Source organism: Emydura macquarii, unplaced genomic scaffold (assembly GCF_026122565.2).
Source record: "Emydura macquarii macquarii isolate MOO-44397 ecotype Brisbane River unplaced genomic scaffold, CSIRO-AGI_Emac_v2 contig_3171, whole genome shotgun sequence".
Taxonomy (NCBI): domain Eukaryota; kingdom Metazoa; phylum Chordata; order Testudines; family Chelidae; genus Emydura; species Emydura macquarii.
Genome location: NW_027133308.1, coordinates 47,311 through 71,890, shown reverse-complemented (window position 1 = coordinate 71,890; position 24,580 = coordinate 47,311). Strand labels below are relative to the sequence as shown.

Below are 24,580 nucleotides of genomic sequence, written 5' to 3'. Positions count from 1 at the left end.
ACCAAAACAAGTTCCATGGTGTGCTGAAAGGGATTAATAGACTGTTTTCAACTGAAAAAGACACACGGGAGGGGATTCTCTGATCTTTTTGGATGCAGCCTGGGGAGTTTACAGACGCAAGACACAGTTCCCCAAATCCACTTGGGTCAACCCCTAGGAACTCATGAAGACTCTAAGAGACTGGCAGATTACAACTACTCTGCTACCATTTAGACAACACAATCTGATCCAGCTGTAATGTATTTTATCTGCTTTAGCCTCTCGATAATTCTCTCATTTCTTTTTCTTAATTAAGAAATCTGTAGTTAGTTTACAAAAGAATTGGATGCTGTGTTGTTTTTGGTAAGAACCTGAGCACCCAGTGATCTAGGGTGAGTGACCGATCCTTTGGGGTTGGAAGAATCTAGTTTCTATGATTTCTGGTTTTCATAACCCTTTATCACAAAGTCCTATTTGTCTGGGTGGTAAAGAGAAGCTAGAGAGTATAAGGGGACCATCTGTGACCACGACAGTGATATATAGTGATCCAGGAGGACACTTTCATTACTGGCATGGTGAAATCTAATGATGGAATATACCCCACTCTGGGGTGTCTGCCATGGTTTCTGACACTCTGACCTGAGTTTGGCACACTTAACTGTGAGTCACTCCGGGCACTGTGACACAAACCCCCTAGTTAAAAAAAAAAAGCAATCTTAAGCATGAGTTTAGCTGTAAGCCATCAGTGGTACTTCTCTCATGGTTACAGTTAAGCACCATTTTTTTTTTTTTTTTAGATCAGTGCCTTAGATCAGAATATTCAAAGGAGATGAGTTTTAAATTCATAATCATTGAGTGTTTGGACAAGAAGTTATGACAATTTGAACCACCTGAATTAGGTTTTTAAGAAAACCAATTGTAATAATCCATTGTAACAAAAAAGGCAAGGGAAACGGGGCATGCTAAAATGTGTCAAGTCAAAACAGCTCAAGGCTCACAGAAAATGTTTATCATGAAGTTCTTGTAAATGAGCTATGGAGTAAGAAAGATTCACATAAATTATTTGATGAATAACACCAAATAATGAATACTTCCAAGGAAATCATTGATCTGGACATCAACAGTTATAAACAACAAAAAAGCACAATAATTGGCTTTTATTATCTAGATAGCAAGCTAGCTCTCCACATACTCTGCTTTTATTTAATGTGATTATAGGGTACACAAATACATACAAACCTGGTAGGCATGCTCTAAGGTTACCTTAGATGTTTTTGAAAATCCCACCAGGCACCTAAATATGTTTAAAAATGGAAATTCTGAATAAATATTTGATTCACAACCCTTAAAGAGACATTATTGAAATGTTTTGCTTTGATCATGTTGAAGTGAAATGACCCTTTAGAATTATAATAGAATAATAAATATTAAATGCAATATAGTAAAATATTAAGTATAATATAAAATAAAATATATTAATATATATATAATGTATACATATAATCATATATTACATATTAAATTTTAATATTTTACAATGCAATAGAACATACACATAATAAGAACATAAGTACGGCCATACTAGGTCAGACCAATGGTCCATCTAGCCTAGTATCCTGTCTTCCAAAAGTGGCTAATGCCAGGTGCTTCAGAGGGAATGAACAGAACAGCTCATCATCAAGTGATCCATCCACCCTCATAGCTTCTGTCAAACAATCAAAACAAAACAAGAAATCTGGAACAAAATGAAATGGGAAAGTAGATACACAAAACATTAGGTTTTGAATATTTTTGTGTGGAACATTTTCCACAAAACCAGCACATTTCTGCAAGTTATTTGAATATCAACAAAACAGCATTTTGCAAAAGAGAACAGTTTCAACAATTTTTTCGGCCCATCTCTACATCTGTTATTACAACAGGTGCTTCCCTTTTTTTTCCACCTCCCAGGTCCCTGCTGAAGTGTGTTGAAGATATGGAGAAGGGCCACCAGACCTGTGTGACTGAGACACAGTTGCTGGGATCCTCTGATTTCCAGTCATTGCAAGTCCTGCTCTTTCTGCTTGTGTTCACCTTCTATGTTATGGCCCTGGTGGGGAACACTCTGATTGTTATCATCACAATCGCTGACTCTGCCCTTCACACCCCCATGTATTGCTTCCCCAGGAATTTATCCTTCCTGGCAGATCTGCTACACCTCAGTCACCCATGCCATGATGCTGGTGAACCTGCTGTCGGAGTCCTAGACCAACTCCTTCGCGGGCTGCGGTGCTCAGATGTGTTTCTTTCCTCTCTTTGGCATTACAGAGTGCTGCCTCTTCTCTGTCATGGCATATGACCGATACGTGGCCATATGCCATCCCCTGCAATACACCCTCATTATAAACCAAACCCTCTATGCTCAGATGACAGCTGGTTCCTGGACCATTGGTATCCTGCTGGCATTTGGACACACCCTTTCCATATTTATGCTGCCTTTCTGTAGATCTAACAGAATCAGTCATTTCTTCTGCCACATTCTCCCTGTGATGAGACTGGGCTCCACAGACACCTGCCAGAATGAAGTTGCTCTTATTATCCTTACGGTGTTCCTTTCGATGGTTCCATTTTTGATCATCCTCTTGTCCTACAACCACATCATTTCCACCATCCTGAAGATGCCCTCAGCTGAGGGCAGACACAGATCCGTCCTGTGGTCTGATCTCACCCCTTCCGTGAGTCCCATGTTAATCAGAGTTTCCAGCTGGGTAGAGTCGCTCCTTCCCTCTTGCTTCTTTCTGTCTCTCCTGTTTGTGTCCATATTCAGTCTCTCACTGCAGAAAGCAAAACCGTGCTGTTCACTAGACCCCCATCTCTGTGCCATGCATTTAAACTGTGACGTTCCATTCTCTAGCTGCTTGTTTTCCCAGGGCAGGCGTAGGAATTCATTCAAAGACCATAAAAATCAAGGACCCCCAGAAGCCTAGTATTGACGGCTGTCAGTGGTGGTCCTTCAGCCAGGTGTCAAACACCTGTCCCAGTCAGGGCAGCTGTCTGGAATCCAGCACAACACGCGGCCCCTGAGAGACAGCAGAAATGTGTCGTCAGCATTGCAATAATTCCACAACACAGAGCTTAGGATTTTATACTGTCATATCCCTCGGAGTTACACAAGCAAGCAATAAACCAACAGCCGGCATAACACAAGCAGAGTTTATATGCCCAAAAGGAGAAGACCCAATGACCTCATCAAGTTCACTAGACTTTGATCTGGCTGCTGCTTTTATGTGGAAGGTACTCAGCTAGCCCAGGGACGGGTGGCAGTACAGAGATCTGAGAGAGACACATAGATCGATAAACAGATTCCGATCTTATTTTCACTAGTGTAAATCTACAGTAACTCCATTGACCTGAGTTTGTGTGTGTTAGAAATAACCGAACAGGTTGTCTCGAGGGTGGATTAGGGAAACGGAAACCTTTATTGCCTGCTCGTTTCACCTCAACACCGCAAGTGAGCAACGAGGGGGTTACTTTACAATTATTTTATCCATACCAGTATGTAAATATATACATGTCCAGCAACTCCCCATTGACCCTTATTTGGTTACATTGACACCTATAAAATGAATAGTAACAACTATATGATAAATACAGTTATATCCGCCCCTGTTTGTTGTTTACAGGATTACCATACAGAGGTCAGGCACATCACCTTAAAACCTATAAATTTTACACCAACATTCTTTGAAGTAAAGGTATGCCAGGAAGGAAGGAAAATAATGCTTTCTTCCCACCCTGGCCTTGTGCAGGAGTGGTGATAGTTAGCCGCATCCCCTGCACAGATGGCCAGGGAGGGAGAAAAGAAGAGAGATAACGGACTTTAACTATAATTCACACAAATTAACGGAATCAAGGTTTCCCAGTGCCTTGACCCCGTTCTCTGTAACTTAGGCCTGACCATTTGTCCAGCTTTTAACTCTTTACTCTCCTACAGTGTGCATTTTTGCTACAGTAAATACCCCTTTGCATGTAAAGAGATTGCAAAGCATCTTCTCACAGAGACACTAATGTCACCCATTGATTACATTTCTATACAGACACAGAATGAAATCACAGTCAGAGGAAAAAGATGGACCTTTAATTTTTAGTGAATAACCACTACCCTGTCAGTTTCCGCAGGGAAGCTTTGATCTCCTTGTTTCTCATGCTATAGATGATGGAATTCATCACTGGAGGCAGCACAGAATAGAAAACAGCCACCACGCGATTCAGCAGTGACGTTGAGCTAGAGAGGGGTTTCAGGTAGGCAAAGCCGCCAGTGCATACTAACAAGGAGAGCACAGTGAGGTGAGGCAGGCAGGTGGAGAAGGCTTTATGCAGGCCCTGCTCTGAGGGGATTCTCAGTACTGTGCTGATGATCTGAACATACGACACAATTATCAAAACAAAGCAGCATAAGAATAAGCCCGCACTAAGGTGAATGACCCCCGTTTCAGTGAGGTAGGAGTCAGAGCAGGTGAGCTTGAGTAGCTGGGGAATTTCACAGAAGAACTGATCCACTTTGTTGCCTCTGCAGAAGGATACTGCAAATGTGTTCCTGGTGTGAAGGGCAGAATTGAGAACACCGCTGGCCCAGGCCCCGGCTGCCATTTGGACACAAGCTCCCCTGTTCATCACTCTCTCATAGTGCAGTGGCTGGCAGATGGCGACATAGCGATTGTACGCCATGACGGTGAGAAGGAAAAAATCTGCTCCTACCGAGAAGAGAAGGAAAAAGACTTGGGTGACACATCCAGCATAAGAAATGGACCTGGTGTTCATGGGGGAACTAGCCATGGATTTGGGGACGGTGACAGAGATGGAGCCAATGTCTAGGATGGACAGATTGATCAGGAAGAAGTACATGGGGGTGTGAAGGTGGCGGTCGAGGGCTATGGCTGTGATGAGAAGGTTCCCCATCAGAGCTGCCAGGTAAATCACTAGAAACACCACAAAGTGTAAAATCTGCAGCTCCCGCATCTCAGGGAATCCCAGGAGAGGGAACTCGGTGACGGTCGTCAGGTTGGACATTTTCTCCCTCAGCACATTGTGTCCTGCCTGCGGAGGGAAGGAGAAGGGCAACGGTGAGGATTAGAGTGACCGAGGGAATGACCCTGATTCCTCTCTCCATAATAACTGACAATGTGACTGTCAGAGCACAGCCCTGATCACATCCACTGAGCAGGGTCGGTGAGGGCTCCTCGCTGCGGAGAATGAGACGACTAGTCCGGTGCGTTATGTCACTGATGTCAATCCGCACAAGTCTTGGAAGCTGGGTCAGTTCACACCAGTGAAGATTGGAGCCAGGGCCTGGCTTGATAAAATGCAGTAAGAAGATGGAACAAGGTACACACCAAATCCAACAGTCCTAGCAAAGAAAGTCCCTCTATTGTGACCAACCACAGGGTTGCAGCTTGGGCCTGGAACCGAAACTGTAAAACACCAGCACAGCCTCAGTCCCATTGCCAGGGAAATATGACATAGACTCACCCCGTGTCCTACATGGCACTCAGCTGTGATGATTCCACATAGACGGCCTGCTGCCAATTCACACATTGATTTATGGCCCCCAGTGACAGCCCCATGTACAAAGCTGTGTGACGATGGGTTAGTGGCACGGCTCAGTTACTGCTGTGCTGTATCGTTTCCCTTTGTGACTTTATGTCTGTGCTATGTGGGTCAGTGACAGTCAGGACACCTGGGTTCTGTCCTTGGCTCTGCCATTGTCCTGCTGTATGACCTTCAGCCAGTCACTTCCCCTCCCTGGGACTCTCTTTCCCTCCCTCCCTTTCTCTGCCTGGTCTACTAGGACTGTGAGCTCTTTGGGGGATGGGCTGTGTATTATTATGTGTATATTCTGTGCACCTCATTACAGTATTTGTGTGCTTAGCTGTCAGCAGTGATGGAGCCTGGTTATGGTGCTAGACAAAGAGGTTTCTAGTCCCAGTGTCCTCCTCCCTGTCCATCTAAGCTCCATGTCAGGATAGACAGATATGGCTGCTGGGTGCAACTCTGAAACTGGGTTCAAAGCTCCTAATCCCTATAACAAATATTCTGTGGGTATCAGCTTTGCCATTACTCAGTTTTACTTTCCTTTGAAACAGAAATCAAAACAGATGCAATAGAAACAATGGGTTTCCAGTTATGATGTTATTAGCCAACATTAAAGTTTCCCCACCCTTGTTTGAAGTTTAAGTCTGGTTGGAAATTTTCAGTTAAATTTTGGTTGGTTGCTTGCTTTTTTGGACGGAAAATTGGGTTTACAACAAAACAACATTTTTCTTACCCTGTGTCTGTTTTCATTGAAAATCTGTTATGCTGGAAAACTGAATACTTAACAAGCAATCTTGTTTGGTTTTCATCTTAAATTTACACTTTTCAGCTTGCCCAAAGGAGAAAAAAAAATGGGTTTAAGGTTTTTGATGAAAAGTTGACATTTTCAAAAGGAGGAATTTTTGTTTTTTCTGACTGTCTCTAGTTGTTTGAGTAACTTAATAGTGAAATCCTTAACGAGTGCTGAGAGCAATTCTGATCCGTGTTCTTTAAATTTCCCTTGTATGCTAATCCCCACACATATATTTAATGGAAATAGCACACTTACCGTACATCTTGGAGGCCGCCACCATGGCTGTGGGCCCCACTATCCGCGCCAGCACCCACATGTAGGTCTCCACGTGGGGCGAGGCAGGCACCAGAAGGCACCGGACCCCGTGCTTCCTGGCGAGGGTGGGAGAGGGGCTCCTGCCCCAGGGATGGTGCTGGAGGCGGTGGTCGGGGCAGGTGCAAGACAGCGAGCGGGAGGCCCGTGGCCACCTGGGCATATGACCTGGGAGCGGCGCCGCCCCCAGAGCTGGTGGAAGGGACAGCGGGGGAGGGGAGAGGAGGGGATGGAGGGGGTCCCGCCACGGGCGGTGTCACCGCCGTCCGGGCAGAGCTCTTGCTCTTCTTCCCCCCCTGGAGTCTTTTCCCAGCTGGGGGCATGCCCCCGGAGCAGGGGGGGCAGTAGCCGTGGCAGCGACAGAGTCCCTGGAGACTCCCCTCGAGGCGGCCACCGCCGGGGCCGCGGGACCAACGCCTGTTGGCCCAGTAGGGGCAGGGAGGCTGGTTGCCATGAACGGGGAGGGAGCGTCGGGACGAGGAGGAGGGGCGGGAGCATCCAGGGAGGGGGTCCTGGCCCCAGGCACAACCACCATCGTGGGAGGGGGTAGGGATGGGTCCGTTGGGGAGGAAGGGGTGGAGGAGGAAGGGGGGAAGTGGAGAGGGAAGGGAGGGGGCGATGGTATGAGGGGAGGGGGAGATTGGGGGGCAACCATTCTTCCCTGCTAGGCTGAAAGCAGGGGAGGAGGCACCAGCACAAGGGAGAATGGGGGGCTTAAGCCAGGCGGGGGGTAGGGGGCGATGCACTCCCCAACCTGAAAATGGAAACCGGCTCCTCCGGCTGCACGGGGGGGCAGGGACTAAACCAACCGAGGGGAGTGCAGTGTGCAGGGGCGGGGGGGGGGGGTGAACCCTCTGCTCTAGGCAGACAGGGCATGAGCTGGAGGAGTGGCTGTGCTGTGCTGTGCAGGACAGGGTGGCGTGGAAGAGCAGAGGAGTCCTGGGAGAGGTACTGAGCCCAGGAGGGTTGGACCTGCCCCTGGCCAGACTGAAACACTCCCCCAGGCACAGGGGCCTGGGTCAGGAAGCCCAGCCCAGGCAGCAAGGAAGCAGGCCCTGAGAGGCCAGAAGGACTGAGGGGGGGAAGTAGCCCAGGGGAAAAGACTGCAGCTGCGAGTACAGAACCAGCAGCTCACAGCTGCTACTCACAGGGCCCCTGCGCTGGGACCTGGAGGAGCGGGCGGGCCCGGGTCCCTACTCCCCTCCCTGAGGTGACGGGGTGACAGGCGACTCCTTGGCCCACTCCGAGAGGCAAGTGCGAGACCCACTAGAGTGAAGCCGGCCGTTTGCCACAAGCCATATTTGACATCACAGGAGTTTTGCCGTGTCGGTAGCTGTTTCCTCTCACCGTAGGTTGTCTCATGCCCTGAGGAGAGGGCCCTGCATTCAGCCGAGCTGTGTAAGGCACCTGGGGCTGGCTAGACGCTTTGCCCTGAGAATTAGTCTTCACTGGATGTGCCCTTGTTGCAGTCAGTTTTGGGGACACTCATTCTAACAGGTGCCCCAAAATATACGTAGAAAGGCCAAAAAAGAATCTGAAGAACAGCCAGCCAAAGACTCAAAAAGCAACAGCAAAAATGTTTTTAAGTACATCAGAAGCAGGAAGCCTGTTAAACAACCAGTGGGGCCAGCGGAGACACGGGATGCTGAAGGAGCACAAGGAAGGTAAGAGAGACTAAATGAATTTTTTGCATTGGCCTTCACAGCGACAAAACTGAGGCTGTGGTGCCCAAATCTGAGACATTCTTTTCAGGTGACAAATCTTAGGAACCGGCCTGAGGTTTTGGAATTTATTGATAAATTGTACCTTAATAAGTCCCCAGGACGAGATGGTACCCATCTAAAAGATATTAGGAAAACATTTTTCACTAGGAGGGTGGTGAAGCACTGGAATGGGTTACCTAGGGAGGTGGTGGAATCTCCATCTTTAGAGGTTTTTAAACTGCGGCTTGACAAAGCCCTGGCTGGGATGATTTGGGGGTTGGACTAGATGACTAGATGAACTAAAATCCAGAATTAATGGCAGCATTCATCTAGGGTTTGAATTTTGACAAAAAAAGGTCTGAGCCAGATTATTACGTTGATAATATGATTTATTCTCACCATATACTTATTAGCATGCATTAAGCAGAAATATTGTAGCAGTTCTGCAGCCTAAATTGGCTGTACCTTCCTTATAATCCTGTCCACTTATGCTAAGTATCCCATAACACCTTGCATTTGCTGAAGTAAGTTTTGGCTTAAGTAAATAGGGAAACTATCCAGACTACGATCTTCTTGTAAACAGGTTGGGTATAAAAAGAAGGTTTCAGGGGTGTTCCTTTGCGAGCCCACCTTCTGTGTAGTGTGACTGTAACAATGTTGCATCTGACGAAGTGGGTTGCAGCCCATGAAAGCTTATGCTTGCAGAAATTAAATTTGTTAGTCTTTAAAGTGCTTCAGGACTCTTTTTGTTTTAACGTTATATGAGACGTCTTCCTGGAGATTGACATCATATTGAATCTTTGTCTTGTCCTATATTATTATTGGCTTATAGCAATAAACCTGAGTGATGCTGCTTATTTGGCCTCTTCAACATATTTCATAATGAACCAAAGTGTGGTCGAGCAATTCACTGTACCGTTTATCAACGCTGGACTAAAGAAACCAGAGCTCCAGTGGGGCCAGATCCACAGTGGGTGTTGATAAAAGCAGCTCTGTTGAAGTCTGCTTATCTACGCCAATTCTCAGCACATCAGGATGTGACTCTGCAATACCGAGGCAGTTCCTTGTTGACACAAACCCAATACTTCATGGTGGATTTTTTTGTTAATTTGTTCCCTCCCTGCCCTCTCCCAGGAGACATCTCCCATGCTTTTTATCCAGTGACTAAGCATTTGTCACCTACCCAGAAGATGGGTCTCAGTAAGTGACTGTGCTGCATTCCTGATGCTGAATAGTTGTGTGGTTCAAGCCCTGTTTCCACTGATGTGTGTTATCGTTTTAGGTAGACAGTGTTGGTGTAGCCAGGTGAGTCCCAGGATATTAGGGAGATAAGGTGGGTGAGGAAACATCTTTTATCAGACCAACTTCTTGTGGAGAGAGAGAGACAAGTGTTGGAGCTACACAAAGCTCTTCTCCAGGGCTGGGGAAGGTCCTCAGAAAGTCACAGCTAAATACCAGATCAAACAGATAGTTCAGCATTTTCTAAGGGACCATTCAAGATGATGTGGCTAATTAAAACCCTTGAAGTCATGGGACAAAAAGACACTGGATGTATGGCTTATTACAACAGTCTGTATCCCACTAATCCCTGTTTGTGCCTATGACCACACCAGCGTTAATGGACCACTTCACCTTGAACAGTCCCTTCGTTGAGCATCAGGAGTTAGCACATCTTGTGTCTGCTTGATCGGGCATTTAGCTGCTGTCGAAGCCCCAGTGCAATCTGAGTTGCCTGACCTCTGTCCTGCAGGCCTAGCACCTTTTTAGTTGCTTGGTGATATTCACTGAAAATCTTGCTGCAGTCAATAAATGTATTGGTTTGTGTTATCTACAGCAGTGCACGTGGATTGAGTGTATGCAGAGCCCTCACTTAGGGTGACAGAGCTGGTGCATATCAATGTCTTTGATAAACTGACAGACAAAAGTAAATGAGCTTGCAGGGTGCATTGTACAGCACTGAGCCCTGCAGGATGGCAGTTCCCGGGGTTGCATCTGGGCCTGGGGGTGTTTTCTGGAAGTCTGTCCCATGAGTGGCTGGCTAGAAGCTCTCCTTCACTAGGCCAGGGACCGATTACATGCAGGAGGCTGGCGTGGGCTGACCCAGGAGTGGGTAGTTCACAGAGCAAAGTGGGGTAAGTCAGGGCCCAGGAGTAAGGAATTGGGGTGACATAGCTACACACCAGTGCAGATTGCGGGGGGGGGGGGGAACATCACAGCATGATTTTAAAGCGAGCTGAGTACCCCACCATGGAAAGTGAAGTCAATGAGAGCTGTGTGTGTTTCTTTGATGCCAAGAGAGCAATGAAACGTCTCTGTTTTCTTTCTCATTCCTAGACAAACTGACCTGGATGAGACTTTCTCGGTGCTTCCACGGTAAGGATGGGTGCTCTGCATTCATTAACAGATAGCAAAATAAATAGTTAAGATTGTGGTCATGGCAAACAAAGCAAAGGTCCATGGAGGTATAGCCTGATCTATGAATTGTGTATTCATTATATCGATTCCTTAGGCATTCCCAGTTATCACTCTGAGGTTCAACAGATGCTGGTCCCAAGATCAGGCCCAGTATTCTTAAAATTATTGTGCAATTGGGAATCTCGATGTGCATAGCTGCCATGCTCACACTTAAGGTATCTTTCTGTATTTTTAATAGTTTATTAATGCATTCGGCAAAGTCACAAACACTCTAACCCAGCAAAGTAGGTAGAGATAATACAGAATGAACATCCGAACATCCATATATTCACAGCATCCCTTGCAGAACAGCCGGAAATGTTACTCATTATCTTCTTCATCACCATCACCTTCCTCCTCATCACCAGGTGTTTCTATCCTAAAATATCCAAAAGCTGATGTTAACTCATTTTCCTATAGCTGCCTGGAGTCATTATGTACAAGCTTCCCCCTTAAACACTCGATTTCCAATTCCCCAAAATTCAGGGCTGATGTTGGACCATTTATCTGTGTCAAAGGTCATAGGCCTCAAGCCTTATACTAACTACTGAAGTCAGAATCTCACAGGTTACCTGCAGGTTCCTTGCGTTACTGCTCAATAAAATAAATGCTAAAGCTAGCTCTATGGGCTACACAGGCAATAAATACATGGAAAGACTGAGTCTGGATAAGGGCTTGATAAAGTGGAAGATGTTTCTTCTCTGAGATCTTCCACTGTCTTCATAGCATGCATGTTTATGGCAGTTCGCTGGTTGGGCCATAGAGAGGAATAATGTCTCTTTAGCCATTGCCTTAAAAGGGAATTACTCCCAGCATCGGTCTACGTAGAATACAACTCTACCATACTCATTTTTCTAGTGCCCATTATAAAGTACACTTGCCCATTTCTAACTCATTCTTATTGGCCATTATGGAAGGTTAAAGTGCTAAATATAGATGGTTACATCCCAGTAATGCATAGCTTCTTTCAACAGAATGTCATGTCCTCAGCCATGTGTGGACAAGCCTCAGTAGGTCTGCCCTTCCGACAGTTTGTTTTCAAGTGGATAAATAGTTTTAAAAAATTTAAAAAGTTATTTGTAGATCAGATTAGAGCTCAGCAATTTGAAATGATACCACTGTAAGGACCTAGAGCGTTAGCCCTGCCAACGTATTAAGATAGATAGAGAGAAGTCTCAAAATTATTTCAATTTGGTTTTGTGAAAACTGCCAATTTGTTTAAAAGTGACTTTTTGGTTGGTTGTTTTTTCATTTAAAGGAGTTTATTTTAGAGGGGGAAATGCAACTTTTTTATCATTTTATATTTTAGAGTTTGTTCTGGCTTCCTATGTAAATCATTTATCACTTCCACTTTTCCCAGCGCATAAAAATTGTCATCTCATTTGGCTTCTCAAAGGCCACTACGCAGTCAAGCCGCTGTGTTTTAATACGACTCCTTCCCCTCTGCTCCTTTGTAAGCCCAAGCCATTGTGAACATCGTACATTGTTTCTGAGTGACAAAAGATCCTGGAAGGAAAATGTGAACATGTTTGTGTGAAATGTCATGAAATTTCCAATTATCTGTGCCCTGTTATGTTGTGTGTTCGAATGTATAGGAGAATATGTAGAAGGGTTGGTGGGTAGGTAGATACAATTGTCACTTATGGATGGGTTGCTCCATAATTGTCCACAAGATGGTCACCTGCATCTTCTCCTGAACCATCTACTGCTGGCCAATGACAAAGAGGGGCAATCTGGCCTGATGGACCCCAGTCTGACCCAGTCTGGCCATTGCTGGGTTTTCTCTCTCTGTGATTCTGTGATTCCATGCAGGAGAACTGACATGCTGTCGATGTCTCTCTGGATGGCTCCCATTGTGTGGGAAGGCACCTTCAACAGAGACATCCTGAACACCCAGTAGAGATGGAAAAATCTTGTTGTCAAGATGGCCACATTTGCTGTTAAAAAGTGCGACTTCCCTTCCACACGCCCAGCCCTGTGATACTCCCCTTAGCTGTGCAGTGCGATGGAGTGTGGCGGCCGTCCTTGAAAGCCTTCCTGTAACACTCCTGGCTCTGTTCCACCTCCCGCTGCGCAGAGACCCCTTAAAGCACAGAGACGCTGGGATTCACCCACCCCTTATCACATCGCACCAGTCTGACTAACCCATCTCAACAGGCCTTCGGGCCACAAAACAAAATGTTGGCATGGCTAAACCCTAAAATAAGATTGTTAAAGGGGGGATTCTGATCTCCATTTCCTACTATGAAAGGAACTAGACACAGATACTTAAAGCAACAAAAATGTATAAAGACGGGGATTACAACACGGCCTTGAGGGCCAGATTTTTAAAAGCTACTTAGGTGCCTAACTCCATCCAGGCCAAACCTGAGTGATTCAATGACCTCATGTGCTATGATGCAACAGCTGGAGCAGAGAGCTGGGCCCAGCCAGGTTGAGTCTGGAAACCATCCCCACATCCTTGGGTCTCCCCTCAGGGCCAGGATTAGGGCTGTGGTGCTGAGCAGAGGGGGTGCTGCAGGTGATCACTGTCCCCTTCATGGGGCTTGGAGGGGGTGGCAGCAGAGGAGGTGGGTCACAAAAAAAGACAAAACACAGTCATGGGTCACCTTTGTAAAAAGTTGGGGAACCACTGGGTTAAAGCGATCACCCAGGAGAAGGGAGACACAAAACCCAGTCCAGCTGTTCCAGAGACTCACCCTATGCTGAAGCCCCATTGGGAACCAATCCTGTGTCTCTTATTCCTGACTCTGAAAGGATCCAGGAGCTGAAAAGTTTTGAGCATTTGTGATCCGGAGGATGGAATACAACAGGCAAGACTTATGCGAAGAAAACCTTTATTGGGAAAAAGGGGAACAACAACCGCGTCTAGAGACGACTCACCCAATCACCGCGCTAGCACACAGCATTAGCTAGGTCTAACAGGCTCCGGTGGGCTATCAGGGACAGTCAATGTCTGGGTCATCTGAAGCCCCGTTCACTCATGCTGCGGGAGTTTTATTAGATCCCAAGGGACATGCCTTGACCGCCCCCTTCTGGTTGCACTAGTACTGACGTGATTTGAGAGAATTATACCCTGTAGGACATAACGGACACAGCATATTACCCCGGTCTATTTCCTGGTACATGACTACCCGCTATCAACCCAATGGTGGATAGTAGGTTGTTTGATACATGACCGATTATTTCCCGCCCTTGGTAGTCAACATGGCACCCCACGTCCCAACAGTATGCTGTAGCTCACTCCACCCCTTGATTCTCTCAAATCATTCATTGCAGAATAATAGGAATTACAGTAAAATAGTATTTATCTGATTATAATGATTAACACATGAGGAACCTTTAAGCCATAAGGGCGAACAAGAGAAGAAGAAGTGATGGCTCATATCCAATGATGTTCAAACCGCACTTGTCTACAGGTGTTTGTATAATCCAAATATTAATAAAGTTTGCAGTACATTGAGTAACCAACATTTTTAACAATCTAAACAGTATAATTAAGTGTAAGAAAGCCCCCACCCCCCAGAGTAAGTATTCAAGAATCTTTCGTCCCCACAGCCTGTTTGGTGGCAGCCCATTCCCAAAGTGACCATCCTCGTATAGAGTTAATTTCAGAGGCTGTTTTCCTTATATTCTTGACCACCTCGGTTACATTACCATAATAGTCAGGTATGAAAGTACAGCATGGCCCCCCCTTTAATTAAGGCACACACCCCTCCCTGCTGAGCAAGGAGATAATCCAAAGCCAAACGATTTTCCAAAGTCATTTCTCTGTTTGCTTTAGCTTCATCCTTGACTAAAGTCAAGCTGGTAGCTGTATCATTAGCTATTGTCTCTAGGGCGTGGGCCAATTCCGTGACTCACTGATCTACAATGACACGTGGCGATAATAAGCCGAGACTCCAAAGCATATTCTTCCACCAGGCTGGTGCTTGTTTTGGTTGTGATGGCCACTGTTCAGGGAGTTCAGACTCATTAAACAATGCCCCAGGTCCCAGCAGAGGCATTCCAAAGGTACACCATCCAGACCAGGCTACAGGCCATCCTGAATAACCATGCTGGCCACAGACAAGGAGATGTCCAGCCCTGGTCGATCGAATAATGTCGGGGTCATTACAATAATACGTTTCGGCATCAGAATTGGTGTATCTCCATAGACAGACCTCTCCATCATCAGATCCACTGGGGGCATTCCAATGCCAAGTTTCATTTTTATCAGCTCAGCTTAGGGCTCTGGCCATAAGATTCCAAACATATGGCAGCCTGTGGGTGCAATTGGGGTTGGTGATGTTCCACGGCAAAAAGCCTCATTTGGTCACTTCTGCAGCTGATAAGACAGAACCATTGGTGAGGACTGCGTGACTGGCGTTAATAGTTAAGTGACATCGCTCCTGGGTTCCTAAAAATATTCTTCCTGGTTTAGGTGCCACTTCCCAGTATATTGTAGCCTGAGGTAGAGGGTCGTTGAAGAACACATGGTGGAACAAGGGGCTTATTCCCCAAGCACGGTCTTTGGTTGCGAGCTCTTCTGACCACTCTTCAGAGTCAGTTAAATTTCCTTCTATAGGGGAGAGGGGAAAAGGAGATTTGTTGGCTGACGGGGGCTGTCGTCCACATAACCAACATTTTGATAGCATCAGGGCCTTGGCGACTGCAATAGTGGCAGTCACAAAGGTGTTGTTCCGCCAATCTTTGTCTTCCCCTGGGAATGAGCGCCACCAAGCTCCCTGTACCATTACCATTGTTGCAGCAATAAGTGCGAGGATCATCCTGCCCTTATAATCGTGGTTTGCAACACACAATAAAAATGAGAATAGCCAACACACTAACAGTAAACAAAATAATAGACGCGGGGTGTGATAAGTCAGACCAGAACTTTAAGTTGGTCCACCGGTCTTGTTGGGTCCACCAGTCGTTCGGTTTGCTAAAATTCATTCTCTGAAACACAAAGAGATACCACCTCTAGGACAGCCACCTAGAGAAGATTAGCACTTCCCTCCCTGAGTTGTCAATAGCCACCCAGTGACCTCCCCGCGTTGGCTTTGCCAAAGTCACTGACGTAGAGCCCCGTTTTGGGTGTTTAACTTTCACCGCCTGACCCACACATAATTTTGGGTGAGTGCTATACTCCATTGCTCCCGGTGCTGTGGGCTCATCCATAAGGGTGAATGCTTTCTAGAGTGGAGAGCCTGTATGACCCTGTCGGTTAATTAAGGCAGTTACGGAGGGGTATAAGACTATTCCCCATCCCTTCAGAGGGGGAGAGGTACCTGGCTGCAGCCGATTAGCCATCTGTAATTTTAACATACTGTTCCAACGCTCGATGAGACCATTAGATTGAGGGTGATAGGGGTTATGATACACCCAGCGAATACCTTGGTTATGGGCCCACTGTTTTACAGTGGCATTTTTAAAATGCGAGCCATTGTCTGATTGTATCTCAGCTGGCCAGGGAAGGTGAGAGAACCATTGTGATAGACCTTGGATAACCGCCTTGGAAGTGGCTGACCGACATGGGTATACCATGCCAAGACAGCTAAGGATCACAACACCGGTAAGGACATAGCGCCACCCCTTAGAAGCAACTGGGAGGGGACCAATAAAATCAACCTGCCATGCCGACCAAGGAAGTTTGCCATCTCGAAGGTTGGCAAAAATATGGCCATCATGGGTGGTCTGCCGATGACTGCAACATACCGGGCAAGCTGAGATTACATCCTTTATATCTTGCCAAGTGAAAGACCAAGCTCTCAAACTCGCTTGTTTCATGAGATCTTCCTACCCAGAATGACCCAAAGATGTGTGAAGCCACTCTAATAAACTGTGATCAGGACTAGTATGAACAATGGCAACAACGGCGTTGGCCATGTTATTCCAGTGGGCAGTGTCTCCGGAGGTAGTGGTGGGCTGAGACATGTCCGATCGCAATGTCTCGAGTACGAGCTATTGACAGCAGCTCACGCCACCACTCCTGTCACCAGACAACCTTTCTCCGCAGCTCCCACCCTCGAGTTTCCCAATCTACTACCCACTTAGTGGCCCCCGCCCATACAGCGAAGGAATCAGTGTAAATGTAGTCCGCTCCAGCACGAGTGGCTAGGAGGGCTGCAAATAATTCAGCCTCCTGTGCAGTGCCATCAATTTCCTCATGGAGGATACGACCCGTTGCGGGTTCAATTGCACCAGCTACCCCCTTCCAGGTGGCCTTAACTCGCTTTGCGCTACCGTCAGTAAACCAGACACCTTTCCAATTCCGGGAATCGGGGCCGAAAGATGTGACAGGAGGAGCATCACGAATAGGGGAAGGGGAAGACACCAGGTTCACCCTCCTGCCAAGGAATGTAAATTTCTGTAAGTCTGCTGGTCAGTGGGGTTTACCTTCTGTCCAGGCTCGATGAACGATATACATAATCAATTTATGCATAGTACTGACATTGGCAGTGCCTTGCGGGATGGGACGCGATTCTCTGATCCCCTTTAAAATGGGAATAGGGACCCTAAGCTCAACAGGGGCCTCCTGTGTGATGTCAGCAGTTCCTAACAGAGCTGCATGCGTGGCCACAGCCATCTTTTCCCATGGGGAATATCGCTCTTGAGCTCCCTGCCATCGTTTACTACCAAATGTAAAAGGGAGTTCCACTGGTTTCCCCGACCCCCATTGCCACAGACCAAAAGTATAACCATGGTTTGAGATGTTAACATTCAAGGAAAAAGGACGACCAGTTTGTACCAGTCCGAGAGCCTGGAACTGCTCCACGAAAGTAAGTAGAGTACGCAGGGCATTCTCATGTACCTCCGTCCAATGCCAGATCGATAGCTTCTTAAGAAGGTCATAAAGTGGGCGGGCCACAAGGGCAAAGGCAGGGACATGGTGTCTCCAAAACCCCAAGGTTCCGAGAACAGCCCTGAGATTCTTAACTGATTGGGGAGTAGCCAGGGCTTTGAGTTCGGACAGAGCCCCCTCTGGGATTAGCTCCCTACCCCCAACCCACTTAATCCCTAAGAAAATAACCTCTTTAGCGGGCCCCTGATGCTTAACAGCTGGTATGACAATATCTAAGGATTCAAGGTAGGAGATCACTGCAGTCATGGCAAGTGTCACAACATCCTCAGTGGGGCCCCCAAAAAGGACATCATCGATATATTGGTATAATTTCACCCCCTCAGGAAGTGGGACCGTTACCAGTTCTCAGGCAAGCATTTCATGGGCGATAGTGGGGCTGTGGACAAATCCCTGGGTCAATCAGGTGAAGATGTATTGGAGTCCTTTCCACGTGAATGAAAACCGCTCGCTACCCCCTGGTTGTAGAGGGATCATGAAGAACATGTCCTTGACATCGATCGCGGCCAACCATGGATGGTTGGCACGCTCGATTTCAAACTTTAATTCTAGTATTGAGGGCACTGCAGCATGCAGGGGGTCAGTGGCCTTATTAACTGCGCGGTAGTCCACAGTCAATTGCCAGCCTCCATTAGGTTTTCGCACTGGCCATACAGGAGAATTGTATGGAGAGTGTGTAGGAATTATAATACCCCTCTGTGTAAGGTCAGTAATTAAATTGGAAACAGCTTCAGTGGCTGTAGGATCAATTTGATACTGTCGGGTATGGACCAATGCGGTTGGGGGCAACGGTGGGGCCGGCTGAAGAAGGTAGACTGCTGAGTCGGATGCGGCCTCAGCGGGAATCCACTTTCCCCATACACCCGACAAGGCATGACAGCACAACAGGTCCATTCCAATAAGGCTAATGGGACCCAGTGCTAAATGAGCATGGGTATCAAGACCAGATGGAAAGTGGAGTTTAACCTTAGCCACTGGATATTGCAGGGGTTTTTGACCCACTCCAATGACGGTAACAAACTGCCCCTTTTCAGGTCAGAATGATCATGTGCAATCATGGAAATTTGGGCTCCGGTATCAAGAATGAAACCAACAGGGAGATGATCGTTAACGAGTACCATGAGCCGGGGACTAGGGTGAGGGGATAGGAGTCGGGTTTGCCGGAAAATAGTGGCAATAGGTGGCTCCCGGTCCAGCAATCGAGTTCCCGGCGATGGTGGGGCCAAGGGGGTAAGCACGTTTGGTGGAGAGCTTGCTTGATCTGGGTCTGACTCTGTAGCCATGGCCATAACTGGCTTCTGACCCGTCAAAAGTTCTTGTAAAACTGGATCGGGAAGTCTATCAATTTGTTGGGGTGTGAATCCCCTTTCTAGCAAGGCACGCCATAGTCATCCCCATTTGGTTTGGCCACCGGTATTTGAACGGCCACGAGGTCGGGCGTTACCCCGTCCGCGCTCATTTTGAAAAGGCGGGATCGCCACTGCACGAATGCGAGAGCCCGAAAGGGGCTTATCAAAAACCACCCAGTCATCTCCCCCACGGCGAACCACCTCCACCCAGGTAGGTTGGCAGTCCCCAGGTCCCCGAAACTGTTGGAGGGATACCCCCAAAGCTGTCATGTGCCCAGAAGCAGCTTTGGCTAAACGTCGATGCCCCCCATCAGATGCCGCCAGGCTTAGGGGGTCTCTCCCAACACCCTCTTGGTCCAGGAGGTCATTGATATCTAACTGCTCTGTGGTGGTCTCGAACTGGTCGATAGTGGACCATGAAGGGATTTTAAATTCATGTTCATCCCTGGGTAATGCACGAACCATACCTAAAGCTTCTTCCCAGAGGGTAAAAATGCCTCCTGTCATCTCAGGTGGTGCTACAAGTTGTACCCCTGGGCCAAGGGAAAGAACCGCCACTTCTGCCTCATTCAAATGTGTCAAGGCAGCCCCAGCGCACCATAAATGGCTGAGCCACTCTATCCAGCATTTGCCCGGTTTCTTATGAAAGCGATCGCTCAAGTTGCATAATTATTCCCCCGTATATGCCTGAACTTGTTGGGTACCAGGCTGACTCACTACTGTTGCCAAGTCAGGAGGGCTATTCTGCCTCCCCTGCCATCTCCTGGTCCCCAGTCCCCTCTGGGAGCCCCGTGGATAGCAGTCCGTTACCTCCTCCTTAATTACAGGGTATAAAGGTACCAGGCCCCCTGGTTGTTCCGTATAGGGAGGGGCTGGCTCATTCTCCTTCCCGAGGTCAGGCAGCGAATCGGGGTTGGGTCCGGGACCAAGAACACCACCGTCCCAGTCACCATCTTCTTCATCCCTGTAAATGGTGGCCCGAACTAGGGCTTCAGTAACCGGATGACAACGCTGAGCTTCCAAGGCTCGCTGCGTCATTGGGACTCATTTTCTCTCTAAGAGGGAAACCTGCCCCTGAGTAGCCAGACAGTTGGAGCGCTAAGCAGCGGCATCTCGTTCTGCTCCAGCTCAAGAATCCTCTGTCATGCAGAGTCTCCTTCAAACCTTGTACTTCTGTGCATGCTGCATCCAGTGCTTGACACAGAAGTCCTATGAAGGCATCCTTGCCCTTTCCCCATCTACATCGACTGGCCTTTTGCCACTAAGTAAACTCAGCTTTAAGATCTTCGGGGGAACCCAATGTTCCCTGATCCATTCCCCCACCCACTGCGGGGAACCCCATCATTGCTCCTTTCCCCAACTATCAAAGAATTGCCTGAAGGATCCCATCCTGTTTGTGACGCCAAAAATGTGGTCCGGAGGATGGAATACAACAGGCAAGACTTATGCGAAGAAAACCTTTATTGGGAAAAAGGGGAACAACAACCGCGTCTAGAGATGACTCACCCAATCACCACGCTAGCACACAGCATTAGCTAGGTCTAACAGGCTCTGGTGGGCTATCAGGGACAGTCAATGTCTGGGTCATCTGAAGCCCCGTTTACTCATGCTGCGGGAGTTTTATTAGATCCCAAGGGACATGCCTTGACCGCCCCCTTCTGGTTGCACTAGTACTGACGTGATTTGAGAGAATTATACCCTGTAGGACATAACGGACACAGCATATTACCCCAGTCTATTTCCTGGTACATGACTACCCGCTATCAACCCAATGGTGGATAGTAGGTTGTTTGATACATGACCGATTATTTCCCACCCTTGGTAATCAACATGGCCCCCCATGTCCCAACAGTACGCCGTGGGTCACCATTTTGGTCCAGAGGCCTGAGGTTTGAAACTTAGGTCATCTGTGCTTCAGAAGAAAAAAAGGCAGGATGGAGGTTCTTCTGGGGATCTTGTCATGGTAGCATCAGCGAGAACCAGCCCCAGATTGTGTAATTAGATCCCCAGGACACCGTGGTTGGGGTGAAAGCAAGACAGTCTTTATAACCTGTTTACAAAGACATTCACAGCTAAAACCACACCGATAACTCACTTCATTCACTGTTGCACTCATTTGCCTTTCAGATACATCTGGTTCATAGAAGGGTTTATTGGCTCTACCAATAAATTTTTCCTCTCCGGCCACAGGGTCAACTTCTATCTCTTCACTGACCACTCGGAGAAGGTCCTGTCCATGAAGCTGGCCCCTGAGAAGCGTCTGTTCATCATCCTTGTTGAGAATTACTCACGGTGGCAGGACGTCTCCATGAACCGCATGGACATCAGCAGCAGCTACATCCGCAGCCACTGGCACTACGAAGTAGACTATCTTTAATCCATGGACATCGACCTCCAGCTGTTCAAGCACATTGGGGTGGAGGTCATCAAAATGCTGGTGGGGACCATCAGCTCCTGGCAATACACCAAGCCCCGGGAGTACAACTCCTATAAGAGGCGTCCAGAGTCACGAGCCGCCATCCCCAGTGAGGTAGAGGATTTCTACTACGTGGCCAACTTCTATGGTGGAAGCGTGTCTGAGGTCTACAAGTTGACCACAGCTTGCTTCAAAGGGGTCACAGAGGACAGAGCCAATGGCATCGAAGCCAAGTGACACGAGGAAAGCCACCTGAATAAATACCTCGTGTACCACAAGACCACATGCCTACTGTCCCTGGAGTACTACTGGGATGAGGAGCTGATCATACCTCCCACTGTCAAGGTTAAGAGATTGCCCTCAGTGCGCAAGGATCTGAAAGAAATCAGGTCCGGAAGGAAGGAAGGAAGGAAGAAAGAAAGATGGGTGGATGCTGTGATGCATATGGCAATTTCCTGCAGTACCCTTGAAAAAAGTCTCATTGCACTAAATATTAAGTATCTTTGGAGTCTGTTGTATTAAATGCAAAGGTCACATGACTTCTGGGAGCCAGGAGAGAGATGGTGTTTTCATAGCTTTCCAGGTCTCTTTCCTACTCCCTAAACTTCACAAGCCATCAGCAAGTAAATTGTTTGTTTTTTCATCATATTAGACATTATTCCGCAACTTTTTTCTTTTAATTTGATGCCATTATGTGTGCCCCTCCATTGTTGACTTCTCCACAAAATCCTAAAGAAAACCAGAGAATTCTCCTGAAGCCGAGATGGCATGAACAATATGGCAGTTTCCTACAATCTCCTTGAAATACCTTGTTGCATTAAGTTTACATATTATAGTGGTCTGGGATTGTATGTAAACTCTTTGAGGAGGAGATGGGATGTGAGCCCTGGGATGTGTTATGAACTGCAAGGGACTATACTGAGCAATGTGCCAGATGAGAATGGACTTTTGGAACAAACAGCGGGAAGTAGTTTGTCTGTGGAATATCGAATGGGTCGTGAATGTAAATTTCTCACCTCCGGTTATGCAGAAACCCAGCCTTTTGACGATATGTGCTGAGCAGTGAGTCTTCAATATCAGAGCATAATCCGACCTGTAATGTACGGTGGTGGATAAATAAGTAGACAAAATCCTCCAAATGTCTATGGAGAAGCATCAAGATCCAGTAAATAACTCCTTGAAGTAGGAGGGCTTTGTTCCCTGCTCTGACAATGACTCCTGTATGGCCTCAGACAGAACAATCCCCCACTCTGTGTGTCAGTTTCCCCTCCCCTTTGTCTGTTTTGTCTACTAAGAATGTGTGACAGATATGGCCATTACCTGCAATATCCTTGAAAAACCTAATGGAATGAAGTTTCAGTAGCTTTGGGTCTATTGTGTTACAAATGCAAAGCGTATGTATTAATGTGGGATTGCGTGTAATGCCTGCAGGAGGCAGACATGGCCAGTGCAAACCCTGGGAAGTGATATAAAATACTAAGGATTATTTGAAACAAAGGACTAGACAAGAAGAGGGTTTCCCAAGGAATCTCCAGGGAGAGGGGAATGCAAATGTCTCCTCTCTGGTTAGGCAAAAGCTCAGCTTTTTGTGTAGGCAGGGAGTTCCCCGATGAGAAGGGAGAGAGACACACGTCTCCACCCTAGAGTTGTGAAGGCTGCGGAGCTGGAAGCATAGAGCGGGTGGCCTTGCTGGACCGCAGAGGGGGAAAACACAGGTGCAGCTCCCCTGAACTGTGACAGCATGCTCTTCAGGGAAGAGACTCTCTCTTGTTATATGTCTGCAGCACCTAGCGCAATGTGACCCTGACCTCAGCTGGGGACTCTGGATACGCCAGATTTTGAAAGTGCTTACTCATTGCTCCACTCAACATGGCAAACTCCAAGTGACTTAGGAGCCTACATTTCATTGAAAGTAATGGGTATTAGGTACCTAAATACTGTGACAGGGCCAGCCCTGACGGCTATAGGAGGGTGCTTCTATTTACAAACCAGGAACGCCCGCCCACCGCTCAAGGCCCCTCCCCCAGCCAAAGGAGCCACTAGACCTAGAATGTAACTAATTGCTTGGGACAACAAATGTAAAAACAGGAAGGGCGTGAGGGTCAGAGGTATAAAAGAAGGGAACCGGAGGGGGACACCGAGCAGAGAGCCCCGGACAGCGCCCACCGCTCCCGGAAAGTATAGGAGGGTGCTGGAAGGTATATATATCAGCCCCAGGCTTAGCAAATCCTTGTTCCCTGGGTGATCCAGCTGTGGCCACTCCAGGCCAATTAGGCCAATTAGGCCAATCAGGCCAGCTGGGGCCACTCCAGGGCAATTAGGCCAATTATGCCAATTAGGCCAGCTGGGGTCAATCAAGGAGCTTGTCCCAGCAGTTAAAAGCCTCCCAGCCAGGCAGATGGGGGCAGCTGAGAGGGAGTTGAGCAGAGCTGCTACAAGGCGTGGAGTCAGTGGAGGAGTGGAGCAGAGCTGCTGCAAGGCGTGGAGCCGGTGGAGGAGCTAGTGCGGGTGTGGTGAGAGCACCCAGCCGCGGGAGGTAAGAAGGAGCCTGTGCAACCAAGACCAGAGGACGCCGGCCCCAAAGAAACTGAAGGAGAGCCACAAGCTGGGGGGGCTACAGACAAGCAACCCAGGGAAGGTAGTAGCCCTTGGACTAAGTTGTTTGAGGCTACTCCTCGCAGGGCCCCTGGGTCGGGGCCCGGGTAGAGGGCGGGAATGGGACCCCCCTGCTCCCACCCAGCCACACCACTGGCATAGCCGTAGGGAGCGCAGACCCACGGTGCAAAACAGGCCCACCTTGCCACAATACCTTTAAACATCTGACCCTAGCATATAACAAGAAATAAGCTGTTGGTTTTTTTTTAAAATCTGTCTCTTTAAGTGACTTGAACAAGAAGCTTGCACTATCAGGCACCCCAAATGCCCTTTGCCCGGTTGTGTGTATGCAAAACTAAAGTAATTTTTGTTTTCCCAGTGACATGCAGTAATATGTACAACCCCCCTTGACTGTACTCCTTTGGGTCTGCATTATGAAAAAATCTTTAATTACATGATAACAACCGTTGACTACAAGGTCACCTGCTATTTCTCAAAGAATTTCCAAGGAGTGCCCAGTTCCCGATTTAATGGGAGGTGAGCACTTAAATCCTGTAAGCCTCTCTG

General features: G+C 47.6%; 1 protein-coding gene across 1 annotated transcript; it reads right to left on the bottom strand.

The window, feature by feature from the left end:
* Positions 1–4,116: 4,116 nt before the first annotated feature.
* LOC137142134 (olfactory receptor 14A16-like) lies at positions 4,117–6,659 on the bottom strand. The gene is made up of 2 exons (XM_067531362.1): positions 6,599–6,659; positions 4,117–4,712 (listed from the first exon to the last, which is right to left on the bottom strand). Exons 1-2 carry the CDS (start codon positions 6,657–6,659, stop codon positions 4,117–4,119), a joined length of 657 nt encoding a protein of 218 aa, XP_067387463.1.
* Positions 6,660–24,580: the final 17,921 nt, after the last annotated feature.